Here is a 15422-nt window from a genome sequence, read left to right on the forward strand (position 1 = left end):
GAGGCTTGGATCTACTTTACGTTGAAGAGGAACATTAGTGCCACTGAAATAAGGATCTGGAAAATCTTCCTCCTCATCTCCTTCAAAAAGCCCTCAAGTGTTGGTTTTGGTGTAGCATTAGCTTTGCAGCCAAGTACCTGAGTTCAACTCCTGGCTTTGCCACTTTCTGCCAGTGTAACTTTGGGACTTTCAGAACCTCAGTTTTCTTATCTGTAAAATGGGATAATAAATAACAATTCCCTCAGGGCAGTGTGGTGAGAATTAAACAAGATGTGCTTAACACATAATCAACACTCAGTAAAAAGTAGTAGGCATAATGATAGAATGCAAACTGTATATTTTAACCCAAATGTCACAGGGTCACAGCCACTGAAGGATCAATGAAGGAGGCTCCTATGCCTTTTTTCAGCCTTCTTTAAGCACTGGGGTTGGAGGTCACTGGCTACGTGCATTTGGAAGAAGAGGGCTATAGTTCTCTCCATTGTTGCAGGGGGCACCTTGCTATGTGGATGTGGAGTGCCTGCCGCCTCTCTCCCCATCCTGCAATGGGGAGCCTATACAGGCATGCTCCCAGGCACTCACCCCGAGCCTGCTTGTGTTTGTTAAAGTGGGACCCTATGATCATCTGTAACAGAATCACCCAGGGCTTTTGTTGCAAATGCAGATTCCCAGTCCTCAACTATTTCCTGCTTAGACAGGATCTGTAGGGTGTCCAACCCTGGAATTCACATTTTAAATACATTTCCATGACTCTGATGCACCTTAAAGCTTAAGAATCCTGGGAGCAAGGATAGAGCTGGTGGGACTTTGAGTTGAAGTGGCTGGACCCCCAGGCAGATGTGGAGGGTGGAGGAAATCCAATGGCAGTGAATATTTCCTGGGGTCACTCCCAAACAACCCTGCATATAATGAAAATAGAATGGACCAGAATAATCATGTGGTATATAGTTGGTCAGAGGCCACTTGCTGTAGAACCAACACATTTGGCATTTAAAAATACTCTTTATTTTGAAATAAATAGAGATTTGCAGGAAGTTGCAAAAATGGGAGCGAGTCCTTGTTTATTTCCCCCAGCTCCCCCTAACTGACATCTTCCATAACTAGAGTACAATATCAAAACCAGGAAACTGATGCTGATCTAATACCCCTAACTAGACTGCAGACCTTCTTCAGAGTACACCTGTTTTTACAAGCACTTTTGTGTGTGCATAGTTCTAGACAATTTCATCCTACATTTTATTTTATAGTCCTCTTCTGTGCTTGGTTTATGTCTGAGCAGTGCTTTAAGTGTAGAAAAATCTAGAAGAATCCCTTTTCTGTCTTTCTCTGTGTGTGTGTGAGTGTGCACATTGAGGGTAGGGTGGGATGGGCAGTTAAGCCTCTGAAATAGTCAAGCTGCATGCATTTTGATGATGCATGCGCATCCCTCTTCCAGGCAGGGCCCCATGCTAGCATCTGTCTGAAATGCCTTCTGCCGGGATACCTAATTTGTTAAGGAGAAGGCAACACGGGGCACAAGCAGACACAGTTTTGCTTTGCCTCCAATTGATTTTGTCAGGGCTTAATGATTCCATTTCATGTTTGGCAAATCACATATTTCTCATTGAAGAATGACTGAATCTCAAGCTGGAAGTTTTCAAATGAAGTCATTTATGAACCGGCTAAGTTCTTAGGGTGCCCGAACATACCCTTAAAATGCGAAACGTCTTTTCTTTCTTTTGTTGTTCCTTCTCAGGAGTCACTGGGTTCAGGAACAGCACAGTGGGTTTTTTTTCTCCCCACCTCCTTTAGACCATTACTTTCGGGGCGAGAACCAGTCTAATAAAGGCATAATGCGGAAGGAAACGTTTTCTAAGAGTCAAAGTCACTGACAATGGTTGGGGGGGTGCTCCATCCACCCGCAAAACCAGCTATTTGCCAGGCTAAGGTTTGTTCACCAGGAAAGGGGAGCACTTCCCCTCCCTGTCTTAAAAAGGAAATCAAAAGAGAGTCTGCCGCAAGGCCCGTGGAAAGTGTCCACGACCTTTGTTCTTGATATCAGCGGCGCAATGGAAGGGGGCCAGGCCTCTGGCTGGTTCCCAGCGGGGTCTTCTTTATTCTGCTCTTGAAGAACAAGAGTCAAGTCCGAACAACAAGGTGGCATTAGTGCGCCGCGGGGGCGCTTTCATGCCTGGCCCCATCGCAGTCTGCCGCCAGCCCTGGTGTGGAGTGGGGGGGGAGTGTTCTGTATCAAGTGCCTGCTGTCCTACAAGAGCTCTGCTTCTGAACTAAGTGCCCCCTGACTCGCTTGCATTTTCTTTTCTCTTTATGAAGAGAGAGCCCAGTCTCGGCGCACACACGTTCCGTCTGTGTGGTTGGAGCGCCCTTCCACCTAAAGCCTTCAGTTAGGCTTCCGGGGCCAGAGCTGTGCGCCCTGATGCTCTTTGCAGCTCATCTCCCGTGCTGGGATCGTGCCAGGCTGGCCGGTGGGCTGGTTTTGGGTGGAGGTGCAGCCGGCTTCCGTCCAGCCCTGCTGGGTCAACCTACCCCGGATCAGAAGCTGGCAGCTTTTCAGGACACGTTTGTGCCAAGGCTCGGCCACGTGCCCTGCCAGTGCACCTGTTCCTGCCGTCAGCCAATAGATCCACCCTGCCTGGGCCCACTGATTGTCTGTTCCCTTGTGGGGAGGACACCGGGCATTATCGGCTGCCCTGTCACACGTGTGCCTGACTCATGCATGAGCTCACCCAGAGAAAGAAATCAACCGCTCGGGCTGGTGGCTCCAGGGGCGCACCTGGACTGCGCGTTCTGTTGTGAGAGGTCAGCAGGCCCTGGGGCCTCCATCTTCAGCCCCGACCACGTATTCAATCGCTGTTCGCCACGTGTCTGCTGTCGTCCTGGTCTAAGCCACCATTGTCCCTGTCTGGATTCTGGCCGCAGTCTGCAGATGGCCTCCCCACTGGCCCTCGTCCCCCTACGCAGTGGCTCCTGATGGAGGAGGGAAGGATCACCCACGTCCCTGAGCATGGCCTGTGGAATCTGTCCCTGTCCCCTTAACCGGCCTCATCTCCTGCCACACTCCTCCTTGCCCACCTGTTCCAGCCTTGCAGGCCTGCTTGCTTCTCCCTTGGTGTACCAAGTTCATTCCCGCTTTGAGACATTTGCATCACTGTCCCCTCCCCCTAACATGCTCCTCCCCCAGATCGCTGTGTGACTTGCTCTCTTACCTCCTGGCAACCTCTGCACGAATGTCATCTTCCTGGGGACAGCTCCCGGGACCACCTTATCTAAGACGGCAGCCCTACCCGGGTGCTCCCGCCACACCAGTATCCACCGTTTATTTCCCTCATGACCTTAGCACCCCCAGGCCTTGTAATTCAATGTACTGAATGGTTTATTTGCCTGTGGAGTGTCTCTGTACTAGCGCACAGGCTCCACAAGGCCTGGTTTATTTGGTTCTGGTGCCTGATGTGACACCCTGTACATAGCAGGCACTGCTTGCTGATTGAGGGATGAGGGCTCTTAGCCAAGAGGCAAGGAGCCTTTCTCTCTTAGCTTATGTGTGGCCATCACACTGTGACAGCCTTCTCACATGGCCATGCTAGGGAGCGTGTGGGGCGGGGTCAGCCGTGTGCCTTCCCTCGGGCCTGTACATACTGGGGCTTCCTGGGTGGAGACCATTTCCGCTGTGCTGGTTAAGGCTGCAGTGATTCTCCTTTGCAACTGCGCATGAGCCCACCTTCACCCTGCACCTGCCCTCTAGTTCGAGTCTGTGATCACTCATCTGTAATGCCTTGGCTAATGCATCTCTTTTTATTGGAAGCTGCCATCCCGCCGCCCCCGCCCCCAACACTCTCCCAGCCCCACGCCACCTTTCATGTTTTCCTAGCAAAATCATAGTCATATTTCAGTAGTCCGCCCAAATTTTCCACTACTTCCCCGCGAGGGTTTCTCTTTTCTTTCCTTTCCTTTTTTGATCCTCAAGTCGGAAACTAACTTTCTGCCCTCCAGCTTCCTCTGGTTCTCTCTCGGTACTCACCACCCCTTCTGATGTGTATCATGTTCAATTCCATAAAGACTGATTGAACACCTATCCTGCGCCAATTTCTTTCCTAAGCCTGGAGATTCAAAGATGCAGACGTGGTCCTCTCTTTAAGGTGGTTATCCAGAAGCAAACCCAGCTCCCAATAGTGACAGTCCCCTCCCCTTACTGAGCACTCGGTGTGTGCCAGGAACTGTGCTAAGAGCTTGTGCAAGCATCTAATCTAATACCAGTGCACTGCTGCCATCGTTTATAGAGGAGGAAACGGACTCAGAGAACTAATTTGTCTAGAGTCACACAGCTAATGATGGAGCTAGGACTTGAACTCAGGTAGTTTCGTTTCCAAACACCATACTTAACTACTAAGCTATATTGCCAGGGGATGTCGTGAAGCTATTTATTTAAGTCACTTATTCATAAAAAAAAGTTACTGAGCAATTTGCATCTTAGGTACTTTGCAAGGGTTCTTCACAGAGGAAGTGACATTTGTAAACAGAATTTTTAAGAAGGAGTAGAGTTTCCATAGTCAGAAAAAGAATATAGGAAAAGAACCCACCTGCTGGTGCAGGAGACATAAGAGGCACAGGTTGGATCCCTGAGTTGAGAAGATCCCCTGGAGGAGGGCATGGCAACCCACTCCAGCATTCTTGCCTGGAGAATCCCATGGACAGAGGACCCTGGCGGGCTACAGCCCATGGGGTCACAAAGAGTCAGACACGAATGAAACGACTTAGCATGCACACACCCACATCCAGGCAGAAGGGAAAAAAAGAGAAGGGAATGCAGTCTGATGCGGGAGTGGGGACGAGCCTGCAACCCTTGGAATGAGGGATGGCAGATGGGTTTCGTCTTGCTTGCCAGCTCAGAGCAATGGGGGTGGCTACCTAGAGCACAGCGCTGAGAAGGACTCAGAGGCTGAGTCTGTGCTTAGTGAGAGACGCCGTGGGGATTGAGTAGAGTGTCTGCCACAGGGGGAAGTGTGGAGTAGCCGCACTTGAGCTTTTGTTCAGGTAGAGTCTCAAGTATGAGGTGGGCAGTTCAGGAAAGACTGGAAAGGCAAGTTGGGGCAACACTTTGGAGTTCCTTAAATGCCATGCTCAGATGTAGCAAGCATTTTGTTCTACTTCCACCTGCTGCGTGCTCAGTCCAACTCTGTGACTCCGTGGACTGTAACCGACCAGACTCCTCTGTCCATGGCATCTCCAGGCAAGAATACTGGAGTGGACCGTCCTGCCTGCCTCCAGGAATCTCTTATGTCTCCTGCACTGGTACTTCCACCTAGATGAAGATTTTTCTGACTTTCTCTCTTAGGTCAGAAACTGGCCGTCTCCTTCTTCTCCACTCTCTTTTCCTGTCACTAAAAATTCATTCTCATTTTCAGACCCAATGGATTATAAGTAAGATTTCCTTATAACAAAATTTGTTTACAACAAAATCATGGAAGACTAAGTCAAATCTTGGAGACAGACTCTATGTGTCTCTGTGAAATTATCAGTTTATTCAGTGGAACAATTCAAGTTAATAATATGATGATGCTTTTTGTAATTATAAGAACTACAAATGTGACACTCTTAGAAACAAAAGAGACTTCTTTCTTTCCCCCAGGTAATCACTGTAGACTTGGGTTTTTCAGTAATACCATTAATGAATGCCTAGCGTCTGCATTGCCCGTTATGATTTTCAAGTCACTTTTTCCATGCACAGTGTCTCATTTAACTCTCATAAGAACCCTGGGGGAGGACAGTATTCTCATTCTCTTTTTACAGAGGAGACAATTGAGGCTCTGGGAACTTGTTTAATGGAGTCCAAGTTCTTGGTTCTTTCAACTTTGCTAAGCTGCTTCGCTGACATATGCTAACACAATTCCAACTCAAGTTCTAAATTAGAAGGAATACACTTTTTTCTAAGTTGAATTTTTACTGACATGAATCACCCTGTTTTCCTCACCCACTGAACTTTGCCTCTTTGAAGTGGATTGAACCGCCGGGGCACCCAGGGCAAGGCAGGCCTTTGCATGTGGCAGGCTCCTTCTCCCTGCCTGCATGGAAATGCCCAGAGATGTTGTTCTTTTCTCTTGTAGCCAACAAAGTAATATATGCACCTGGTTAAAAAATTCAGAGAGTGTTAAAGGGTTTGGAAAAGTGAAAAGTGAAGTCGCTCAGTCGTGTCCGACTCTTAACGACCCCATGGACTGCAGCCTCCCAGGCTCCTCCGTCCATGGGATTTTCCAGGCAAGAGTGCTGGAGTGGGCTGCCATTTCCTTCTCTAGGGGATCTTCCCGACTCAGGGATTGAGCCTGGGTCTCCCGCGTTGCAGGCGGACGCTTTACCCTCTAAGCCACCAGGGAAGCAAAATTCCTACCTGCCCCACTCTTTTGGTCCTATTTCTTAGAGGCAAGCTCAATAATACTAGATTCTGTGTTTCCTTCCAGGGATGTTCTCTGCCCATATAATCGTTAGGCTGATAGACCCTTCTCTTCATACTCACGTGGGAAGATACTAAAGATTCTGCTTTGCATCCATTAACAATATGGCAGAAATTTTTCCTATGTCAGTACAGGAAACACGACCACATTCTTTGCAATAGCTCCCTAGCATTGCATTGCCTGACAGTCCATAATTTATTTGCCCTGTCCTCTGCTGATGGTCATGCAGGTCATCTCTAGTGTTTTACTGTTAGCAACAAGGTTTCTGTAAGCACCTTTGTACCTGTATCTTTGTGCACACAAATAAACATGTTTGGAGGATAAATTTCTGGGAGTGGAATTTATTTATACTTAAGACTCCTAGTGTTTAATATCTTTTTTTTTCATTCATTTTTATTAGTTGGAGGCTAATCACTTCACAATATTGTAGTGTTTTTTTGCCATGCATTGACATGAACCAGCCATGGATTTACATGTGTTCCCCATCCCGATCCCCCCTCCTGTCTCCCTCTCCATCACATCCCTCTGGGTCATCCCAGTGCACCAGCCCCGAGCACTTGTCTCATGCATCCAACCTGGTGATCTGTTTCAATGCTATTCTCTCAGAACATCCCACCCTCGCCTTCTCCCACAGAGTCCAAAAGTCTGTTCTGTACATCTGTGTCTCTTTTTCTGTTTTGCATATAGGGTTATTGTTACCATCTTTTTAAATTCCATATATATATGCATTGGTATACTGTATTGCTCTTTATCTTTCTGGCTTACTTCACTCTGTATAATGGGCTCCAGTTCCATCCATCTCATTAGAACTGATTCAAATGAATTCTTTTTAATGGCTGAGTAATATTCCATTGTGTATGTACCATAGCTTCCTTAGCCATTCGTCTGCTGATGGGCATCTAGGTTGCTTCCATATCTCCTAGTGTTGAATATCTTATAGGCTTCCTTTGTCACTCACTTCATGGCCTAATACCCTTTGCAGGGAGAAATTCCAACCTAAATCATACTTGCTAGAAAGTAGAATTTTTTGTTCCCAGGCTTTGGCTTCAAGGACCATAAAACTCCCAATCACCACTGCCTGTTTAGTGTCCTGTATTTGGAAAGTAGATTGAATTATCAGCATTCTAACTTTACTTCTCTGGGTTGGAAAATCTTAGCTTATTTTCCTCCAAGTTCCCCTTACAGACTTTTAGCCTCAGGAACATCTCTGGAGAAAGAAATGGCAACCCACTCCAGTATTCTTGCCTGGAAAATCACAGGGATAGAGGGATCTGGTGGGCTATAGTCCATGGGGTTGCAAAGAGTCAGACACGTCTGAGCGACTAAACAACAACAAAACAATGAATTCTTTGCCTCAAGACTATCTCTAAAGAAAAGTGAAAGTGAAAGTTACTCAGTGGTGTCCGACTCTTTGCCACCCCATGGACTGTAGCCTTCCAGGCTCCTCTGTCCATGGAATTCTCCAGGCCAGAATGGTGAAGTGGGTAGCCATTCTCTTCTCCAGGGGATCTTCCCAACCCAGGGATCAAACCCAGGTCTCTCTCTCCCATTGCAGGCAATTTGTTATTGTCTGTGCCAGAACTTTTCCACAAAAGGACTGAGGATATCAGCTGCATCACTGTGGTGTATTTGAAGCTCATCCTGAATAGGGCTTTGTTATGTAGAAACAGGAACTTCCCCAAAGCAGGTGTCCCTGTCAGGGCTCTGAGCATTCTGTTGAACTAGATAATGGGCTGTGTAACCCCCTAGCCATCCCACTTAGAGTGATCAGTTCAGTTCAGTCACTCAGCTGTGTCCGACTCTTTGCATCCCCATGGACTGCAACACACCAGGCTTCCCTGTCCATCACCAACTCCTGCAGCTTGCTCAAACTCATGTCCATCAAGTCGGTGATGCCATCCAACATCTCATCCTCTGCATTCCCCTTCTCCTCCTGCCTTCAGTCTTTCCCAGCATCAGGATCTTTTCCAATGAGTCAGTTCTTTGCATCAGGTGGCCAAAATATTGGAGCTGCATCTTCAGCATCAGTCCTTCCAATGAATATTCAGGACTGATTTCCTTTAGGACGGACTAGTTTGATCTCCTTGCTGTCTAAGGGACTCTCAAGAATCTTCTCCAATGCCAGTTCAAAAGCATCAATTCTTTAGCACTCAGCTTTCTTTATAGTCCAACTCTCACATCCATACATGACTACTGGATAAATCATAGCTTTGACTATATGGACCTTTGTCAGCAAAGTATATGGATCTTTGTTAGCAAAGTAATGTCTCTGCTTTTTAATATGCTGTCTAGGTTGGTCATAGCTAGGTTGGTCATTTTTTCTATTTCTTCATTTCTTCTAATTTCAGCATATTTCTAATATGCTGTCTAGGTTGGTCATTTCTTCCAAGGAGCAAGCGTCTTTTAATTTCATGGCTGCAATCACCATCTGCAGTGATTTTGGAGCCCAAGAAAATAAAGTCTCTCACTGTTTCCATTGTTTCCCCATATATTTGACATGAAGTGATGGGACCACATGCCATCATCTTAGTTTTCTGAATGTTGAGTTTTAACTCAACTTTTTCACTCTCCTCTTTCACTTTCATCAAGAGGCTCTTTAGTTCTTCTTTGCTTTCTGCCATAAGGATGGTGTCATCTGCATATCTCAGGTTATTGATATTTCTCTCAGCAATTTTGATTCCAGCTGGTGCTTCATCCAGTCTGGCATTTCGCATGATGTACTCTGCATATAAGTTAAATAAGCAGGGTGATAACATACAGCCTTCACGTACTCCTTTCCCAATTTGGAACCAATCCGTTGTTCCATGTCTGGTTTAACTGTTGCTTCTTGACCTGCATACAGATTTCTCAGGAGGCAGGTCAGGTTGTCTGGTATTCCCATCTCTTGAAAAGTTTTCCACAGTTTGTTGTGATCCACACAGTCAAAGGCTTTGGCGTAATCAGTAAAGCAGTATATGTTTTTCTGGAATTCTCTTGCTTTTTCAATGATCCAATGGATGTTGGCAATTTGATCTCTGGTTCCTCTGGCTTTTCTAAATCCAGCCTGAACATCTGGAAGTTCATGGTTCACGTACTGTTGAAGTCTGGCCTGGAGAATTTTGAGCATTACTTTGCCAGCGTGTGAGATGAGTGCAATTGTACAGTAGTTTGAACATTCTTTGGCATTGCCTTTCTTTGGGATTAGAATGAAAGCTGAACTTATCCAGTCCTGTGGCCACTGCTGAGTGTTCCAAATGTGATGGCATATTGACTGCAGCACTTTCACAGCAGCATCTTTTAGGATTTGAAACAGCTCCACTGGGATTCCATCACCTCCACTAGCTTTGTTTGTAGCTTCCTAAGGCCCACTTGACTCCGCATTCCAGAATGTCTGGCTCTAGGTGAGTAACCACACCATCATGATTATCTGGGTCATGAATATATCTTTTTTGTATAGTTCTTATGTGTATTCTTGCCACCTCTTCTTAATATCTTCTGCTTCTGTTAGGTCCATACCATTTCTGTCCTTTATTATGCTCATCTTTTTTTAATGTCACTCAGGGTGATATATATATTTTTTAAAATATCACTCAGGGTGATATTCAAAACATTTAAGAAATAGTACAGGGTGGTGGGCCCAGGAAGGCTCCTGCAAGCACTGGCCCTGGTGCTGAAACAGGATGTGCTGAATATCCTTACTGAGCCAGATTCTACTCTGAAGGAGAAGCCAGAGTGGATATTGTGTGTGTATTGGGGCACATCATCTCAACAATATGGACATATTTCAGTATTTTAACAACCAGTATAGCCACACATGGGCATGCCAGCTGAACATCAGCCTAGTTCTCTCTGGAAGGACTTGTGAGATGTGATGTGGTTTAATAATGAGCACATTGGTTTGCAGTGGGAGACCAGGTTTGAGTCATATCTGGGTCTCTTGTTAGTTATATGACCTTTAACAAGACATGAACACTTCTCTTGTCTCCAAATGAAGGAGTTTCACCATGTTGAATCTAATGCTTCTTCTTGCTCTAAAATTTGAGGAAACAAAGCAATAAAAGTGGCCAAAGGAGTGGGTTCCAAACCTGAACTGTTTCTATTGCATTTTGTGTTTATGTCACAATGATGCCTCTTCCCCATGTAACTTTCTCGTTCAAGATTAGCCAAAGAAATGGATTTGGGGGAAGGATCTGAAAAAACAGACATTTAATTTTTGACTTGAGGAGCATGGGGAACATTGTAGAATTATGAAACATGTTGGGTGAAAGAAACATAGATCCAGATCCTGATTTGGCCACAGCTGTGTTCATTTCTTCATCCATCCATCCACTCCCTAAATGTTTTTTGAGCCTCTATCATGTTTTGGCCACTGTTCTGGCTCTGAGGATGGATTAAAGAATGAAGTAAACTCCTTGCTGTCTTGGAGCTTACATTCTATGTAAGCAATTAATTTAACCTCTTTGAGCCCATGTTTTGAACTCGAGTTTTCCTACCTGTAAATCCTTCAATAGGCAATGGCATTGTTACTGCTATTTCCCGTTTAATGCCTATGACAATCATCACAAATCAATTAAAGCACTCCAAGCAGCCAGTCAGTTACTGGAGGATGTTATTTATCCTGGGCTAATATTTTATGTTGATGCATTTTATGTAGATGAATTCTCAAGTCTTTCCCTACTCCAAAATTTTTCATTCTTTCTTAGTTGTGTCTGACTCTTTGTGACCCCGTGGGCTATAGCCCACCAGGCTCCTCTGTCCATGGAATTTTACAGGCAAGAATACTGGGGTGGGTAGCCATGCTTTTCTCCAGGGGAATCTTCCCAACCCAGGGATCAAACCTGGGTCTCCTGCATTGCAGGCATGTTCTTTACTGACTGAGCCACCAAGGAAGCCCAATTTTTCATTCTTATTCATTATTTCTAATGAAATGGGAAGACAATATTGTACTGAGGGAAACTAATAGAACTCCAAATCATAGAACTATTATTAAAGCTACAGATTTTACAAGAAAACCATCATCACTTTGGTTTTGTTGGACAGAAAAGATATGTGTTATTGTAAAATTATTTTAGGTCTTTGGGTCTTAGATTTTCCCTCCGCAGTCTTTTGCTGCAAGTTCTCCTATTGAACTAGCTTTACTTTGATCCCTGGATAAAGGAAAGGCTCATCAACATTCACTTTTGACTCCTTTCGCTTTGGAAACCTCCTTTATGAAACCTCCTCTTACTGTAGTCAGGTGGGGCAGAATCAAATCCTGCTCATTCTGATAAATTGTTCTAACATATACTAGATAACTCGGCGGCGATCACCAGCAGAAGGCTTCCCAGGGGGCTAACGTGGCCAACTGGTCTCATGTTTTGCTCACCACAGTGGAAGCCAGCCAAGTTTAGGCTGATATCAACCTCTTGGTCAGTTTTTTCCCCTGGATTCTGAAGACACCCTAGTAGTATTTCCATTTCTAATCCTCTTTCCCGGCTCCCATAACTGACCAGCATGTCCAACGTGCCCACATCGAGCTCAAATTGCAAAGAAAAAAGTTTGAAGTATTTCTGTTGGAATTAATAACTCCACCCTTTGGGGTTTCTAAATGTATCTCTGAGACTATGAAAACATTGCTGTTATGATTTCCAAGTTATAATGAACTAGAGGTACCTCTTTATATAGTGAAGCATTTTTCCCCAATGAGGAATGAGAGCTGGGGTGTCCTCTATCCCAGGCTGAGGCTCCTATAATTTTTGCCAATACTGTCATTTGGTAACTTGCCCAGAGTCAACTCTTCCCTCTCTAAGAAGACCAGGAAAACAGATTATTGCCTCCATTTAAATAGACCTTTAAATCAAGGAGCATTTTAAGAAAGAGAAATGATGATCTTTATTTCTAGGTTGAACTCAGTGAATTAATTTTTCTTTGAAGTGGAGTGGAGTATGGGAAGTAAAAAATCCATACTAACCTTGTAGACCTTAAATACAGATGAAATAACTCAGTTTTCCCTGTAAGATTTGTTACAGATACTCCTCTTTTCTAGAGCCACAGAACTCTCCCACATGTGCAAAGTAAAGTGGAAGACTCTCTAGTTTTTTTGTTTTTTGATTCTTTTTTAAAAATTAGTTATTTTTAATTGAAGGTTAATTGCTTTACAGTACTGTGTTGTTTTCTACCAAACATCAGTATGAAACATCCATAGGTTTACTCATGTCCCCTCCCACTTGAACATCCTTCCCACCTCTCTCTCCATCCCACCCCTCTAGGTCATTTCCAAAGACTCTAGTTTTAAAGGATATGGTGTTTTGCCATAACAAAAGAAACCATTCGTTATACACAATTCCACTCGTTACACAACAATTTCAATATTTAATAGAAGATTATTTAACTTAATTTCAATATGCAGTCATTAAAAGAAAAGAAATAGAAGCAGTAGAGAGAAGTAGTAGCATATATATCACCAAATTGGGCCGAAACCTACATCCAGACTTGAACCGTGCTGGGAAGTCCTGAATGACAGCAGTCTGCAGCCCTAGTTGGGCAAAGGGTCCTGGGCCGTGTGTTCACTCTGCAGGTACGAGTTCAAATTGCAGTTTTTGCAGTTCTCACTTACAACCTTGGGCTGCAAACTGATATCATCATCGGTTTGCATGCAAAAATGCAGCTCTGGTTTTTCTTTAACTTTTACAATGCCCTTTGTTTCACCTTGTGAGTCAGAAGGCTTCTTAGACCCCAAGTGAAAAAGTGAAAGTTGCTCAGTCTTGTTGGACTCTTTGCAACCCAATAGACTATACAGTCCATGGAATTCTCCAGGCCAGAATACTGGAGTGGGCAGCCATTCCCTTCTCCAAGGGATCTTCCCAACCCACGGATCAAACCCAGGTCTCCCACATTGCGGGCAAATTCTTTACCAGTTGAGCCACAGGAGAAGCCCTAGGGGGCTCAAGAAATTCCAGGACCCACTCCCTTTCTTATCTAAAGTGCACTTTATATATATATATTTATTTAACAGCAGCATTGACCATAGTAAATGCTACTTAAGTGTTAACTGTTAGTATTATTGGAAAAGAGGCTGATGCTGGGAGGGATTGGGGGCAGGGGGAGAAGGGGACGACAGAGGATAAGATGGCTGGATGGCATCACCGACTAGATGGGCATGAGTTTGAGTAAACTCTGGGAGTGGTGATGGACAGGGAGGCCTGGCGTGCTGTGATTCATGGGGTCGCAAAGAGTCAGACATGACTGAGCGACTGAACTGAACTGAACTGAACTGTTAGTATTATTACACAAATTCAAAATGCTTTTTGTAGCATAGACAGGCAGGATGTAAGGTGGTTAAGCACATAGAATCTAAGTTGGAAACTTGAAATTTCATTCTACTACTTATTAGCTCTGTTACCTTAGGCAAGTTATTTTCTCTCTCTATACTGCAGGCTTCTCCTTTGTAGAGTGGGACTAATGAAGGCTCCCCTTTGTAGGGTTGTATGGACATGAATTGAGATAGTTCTGCAGAGTGCTTCTTGGGTGCCTGGCATATATTTAGTGTGCCGTAAATGTTTGCTGATATTTTCAGACGATTCACTTAAATGTTTGATGGGAGCTAGGTGTTAGGTTCCAGAAAGAATGTGATGTCGAAAGCCGTGTTTTTCTGGAAATAATTAAAAGGCAGCTGTCTTGCTGTTTACAGATGTGGTTACCCTCCTGGGATTTCTCTATGCCTCCAGTGGAGAAAACACAGGCATTGTGAAGAAGTTCCTGAGATTTCAGAATCGAGAGCTGGAGGCCACTCGACGCCAGCGGATAGATTACCCAGTGTAAGAAGGGGCTGGTGATGGGGGGGGCCAGTGCGGCCATAGTGTTCTTTTTATCTGAGGACCAGGGCAGGCTGATCTGACTCACACACTTAGTCACTCAATCATGTCTGACTCTTTGTGACCCCAAGGACGGTAACCCACCAGGATCCTCTGTCCATGGGATTTTTCAGGCAAGAAATACTGGAGTGGGTTGCCATTTCCTTCTCTAGGGGATCTACCCGACCCAGGTATTGAACCTGCATCTCCTGTGTCTTCTGCATTGCAGGCAGATTTTTTTACCCACTGAACCATCTGGGAAGTCTAGAGCAGGCTAGTGGACCCACTCAGGAGGACCTACCTCTGTATTTACGCTTTGAGGAAATGATGAGATCTACATAGCTTAGGCAGAATTGTGGACCCAGAAACTTCAATGCATTTGGAAATCATTCCCTCACTTAGCAATCCTCAGTTTGCCTTGGAATGACTGGTATGCCAGTCCTGGGAATGACCTAAATAAGGGAGTCAGGTGTTGGAGCCTGAGGCTTTGCAAGGTGTCAGGTCCAGCCAGCCACAGCCCTGCCAGATTGCAACCTTTGCTTTGCTTTTTCTGCCTTGAAAGATTGGATGAGCTGCTTGAAATCTCACAACTTCTGATCTCCTCCATTGATTTCAGCAAAACCCAGATATATATATTTTTTTCTTCTGCTGAATTGAAGATGCTGAAAATGGTTCGTGGTTCACCTCAGACCGGATGGATTCAGCAGAGTGATTTAATTCTTCCCATGCTGCTGGCTGTAGAAAGATCTTGAGTCACTTTACTAAGCGTATGTTCTTGCTAAGCTTCCTTGTAATAACTTATCTTCATGAGCTTGCTCAGCTGGGTGGGTCAGGAGGGAGCTGTGTGGCACCATCTGTTTGTATATCTTATCACTGATTTGGAGGCCAGATTATAAAGCCCAGAATATTCTAATATTCTAAGGTATTGTTGGGATGAATCCCCAAAGAACCTGAGGTCACTGCCACTGTAACCCAAACTGTGAATTGGTTTTTGGGAAAACGGAAAGCATTCTCTGTACTGGTTTTGACCTTGATTCATGTTTAACTCACAAAACACAATTGCTCTCAGCTCATCTTTAAACTGCTGGTCACTAACATAATGTGTGACATCAAGCAAGTGTTCAAACAGCAAATATTTGTTGAATGATTGGTGGATCACAAAGCT

At 44.8% G+C, this 15422-nt stretch overlaps 1 protein-coding gene across 4 annotated transcripts in view; it reads left to right on the top strand.

Moving 5' to 3' along the window:
- Window positions 1-15422, top strand: part of SEL1L3 (SEL1L family member 3) — a 108387-nt gene that overhangs the window by 17527 nt on the left and 75438 nt on the right. For all 4 annotated transcript variants that reach the window (XM_020897616.2, XM_070452071.1, XM_070452072.1 and 1 more), the window contains exon 3: window positions 14095-14221. In XM_020897616.2, coding sequence (XP_020753275.2) covers window positions 14095-14221 — 127 coding nt within the window. The remainder of the gene's footprint in view (window positions 1-14094; window positions 14222-15422) is intronic.

The sequence above is a fragment of the Odocoileus virginianus genome, chromosome 21 (assembly GCF_023699985.2).
Source record: "Odocoileus virginianus isolate 20LAN1187 ecotype Illinois chromosome 21, Ovbor_1.2, whole genome shotgun sequence".
NCBI classification, from domain to species: Eukaryota; Metazoa; Chordata; class Mammalia; order Artiodactyla; family Cervidae; genus Odocoileus; species Odocoileus virginianus.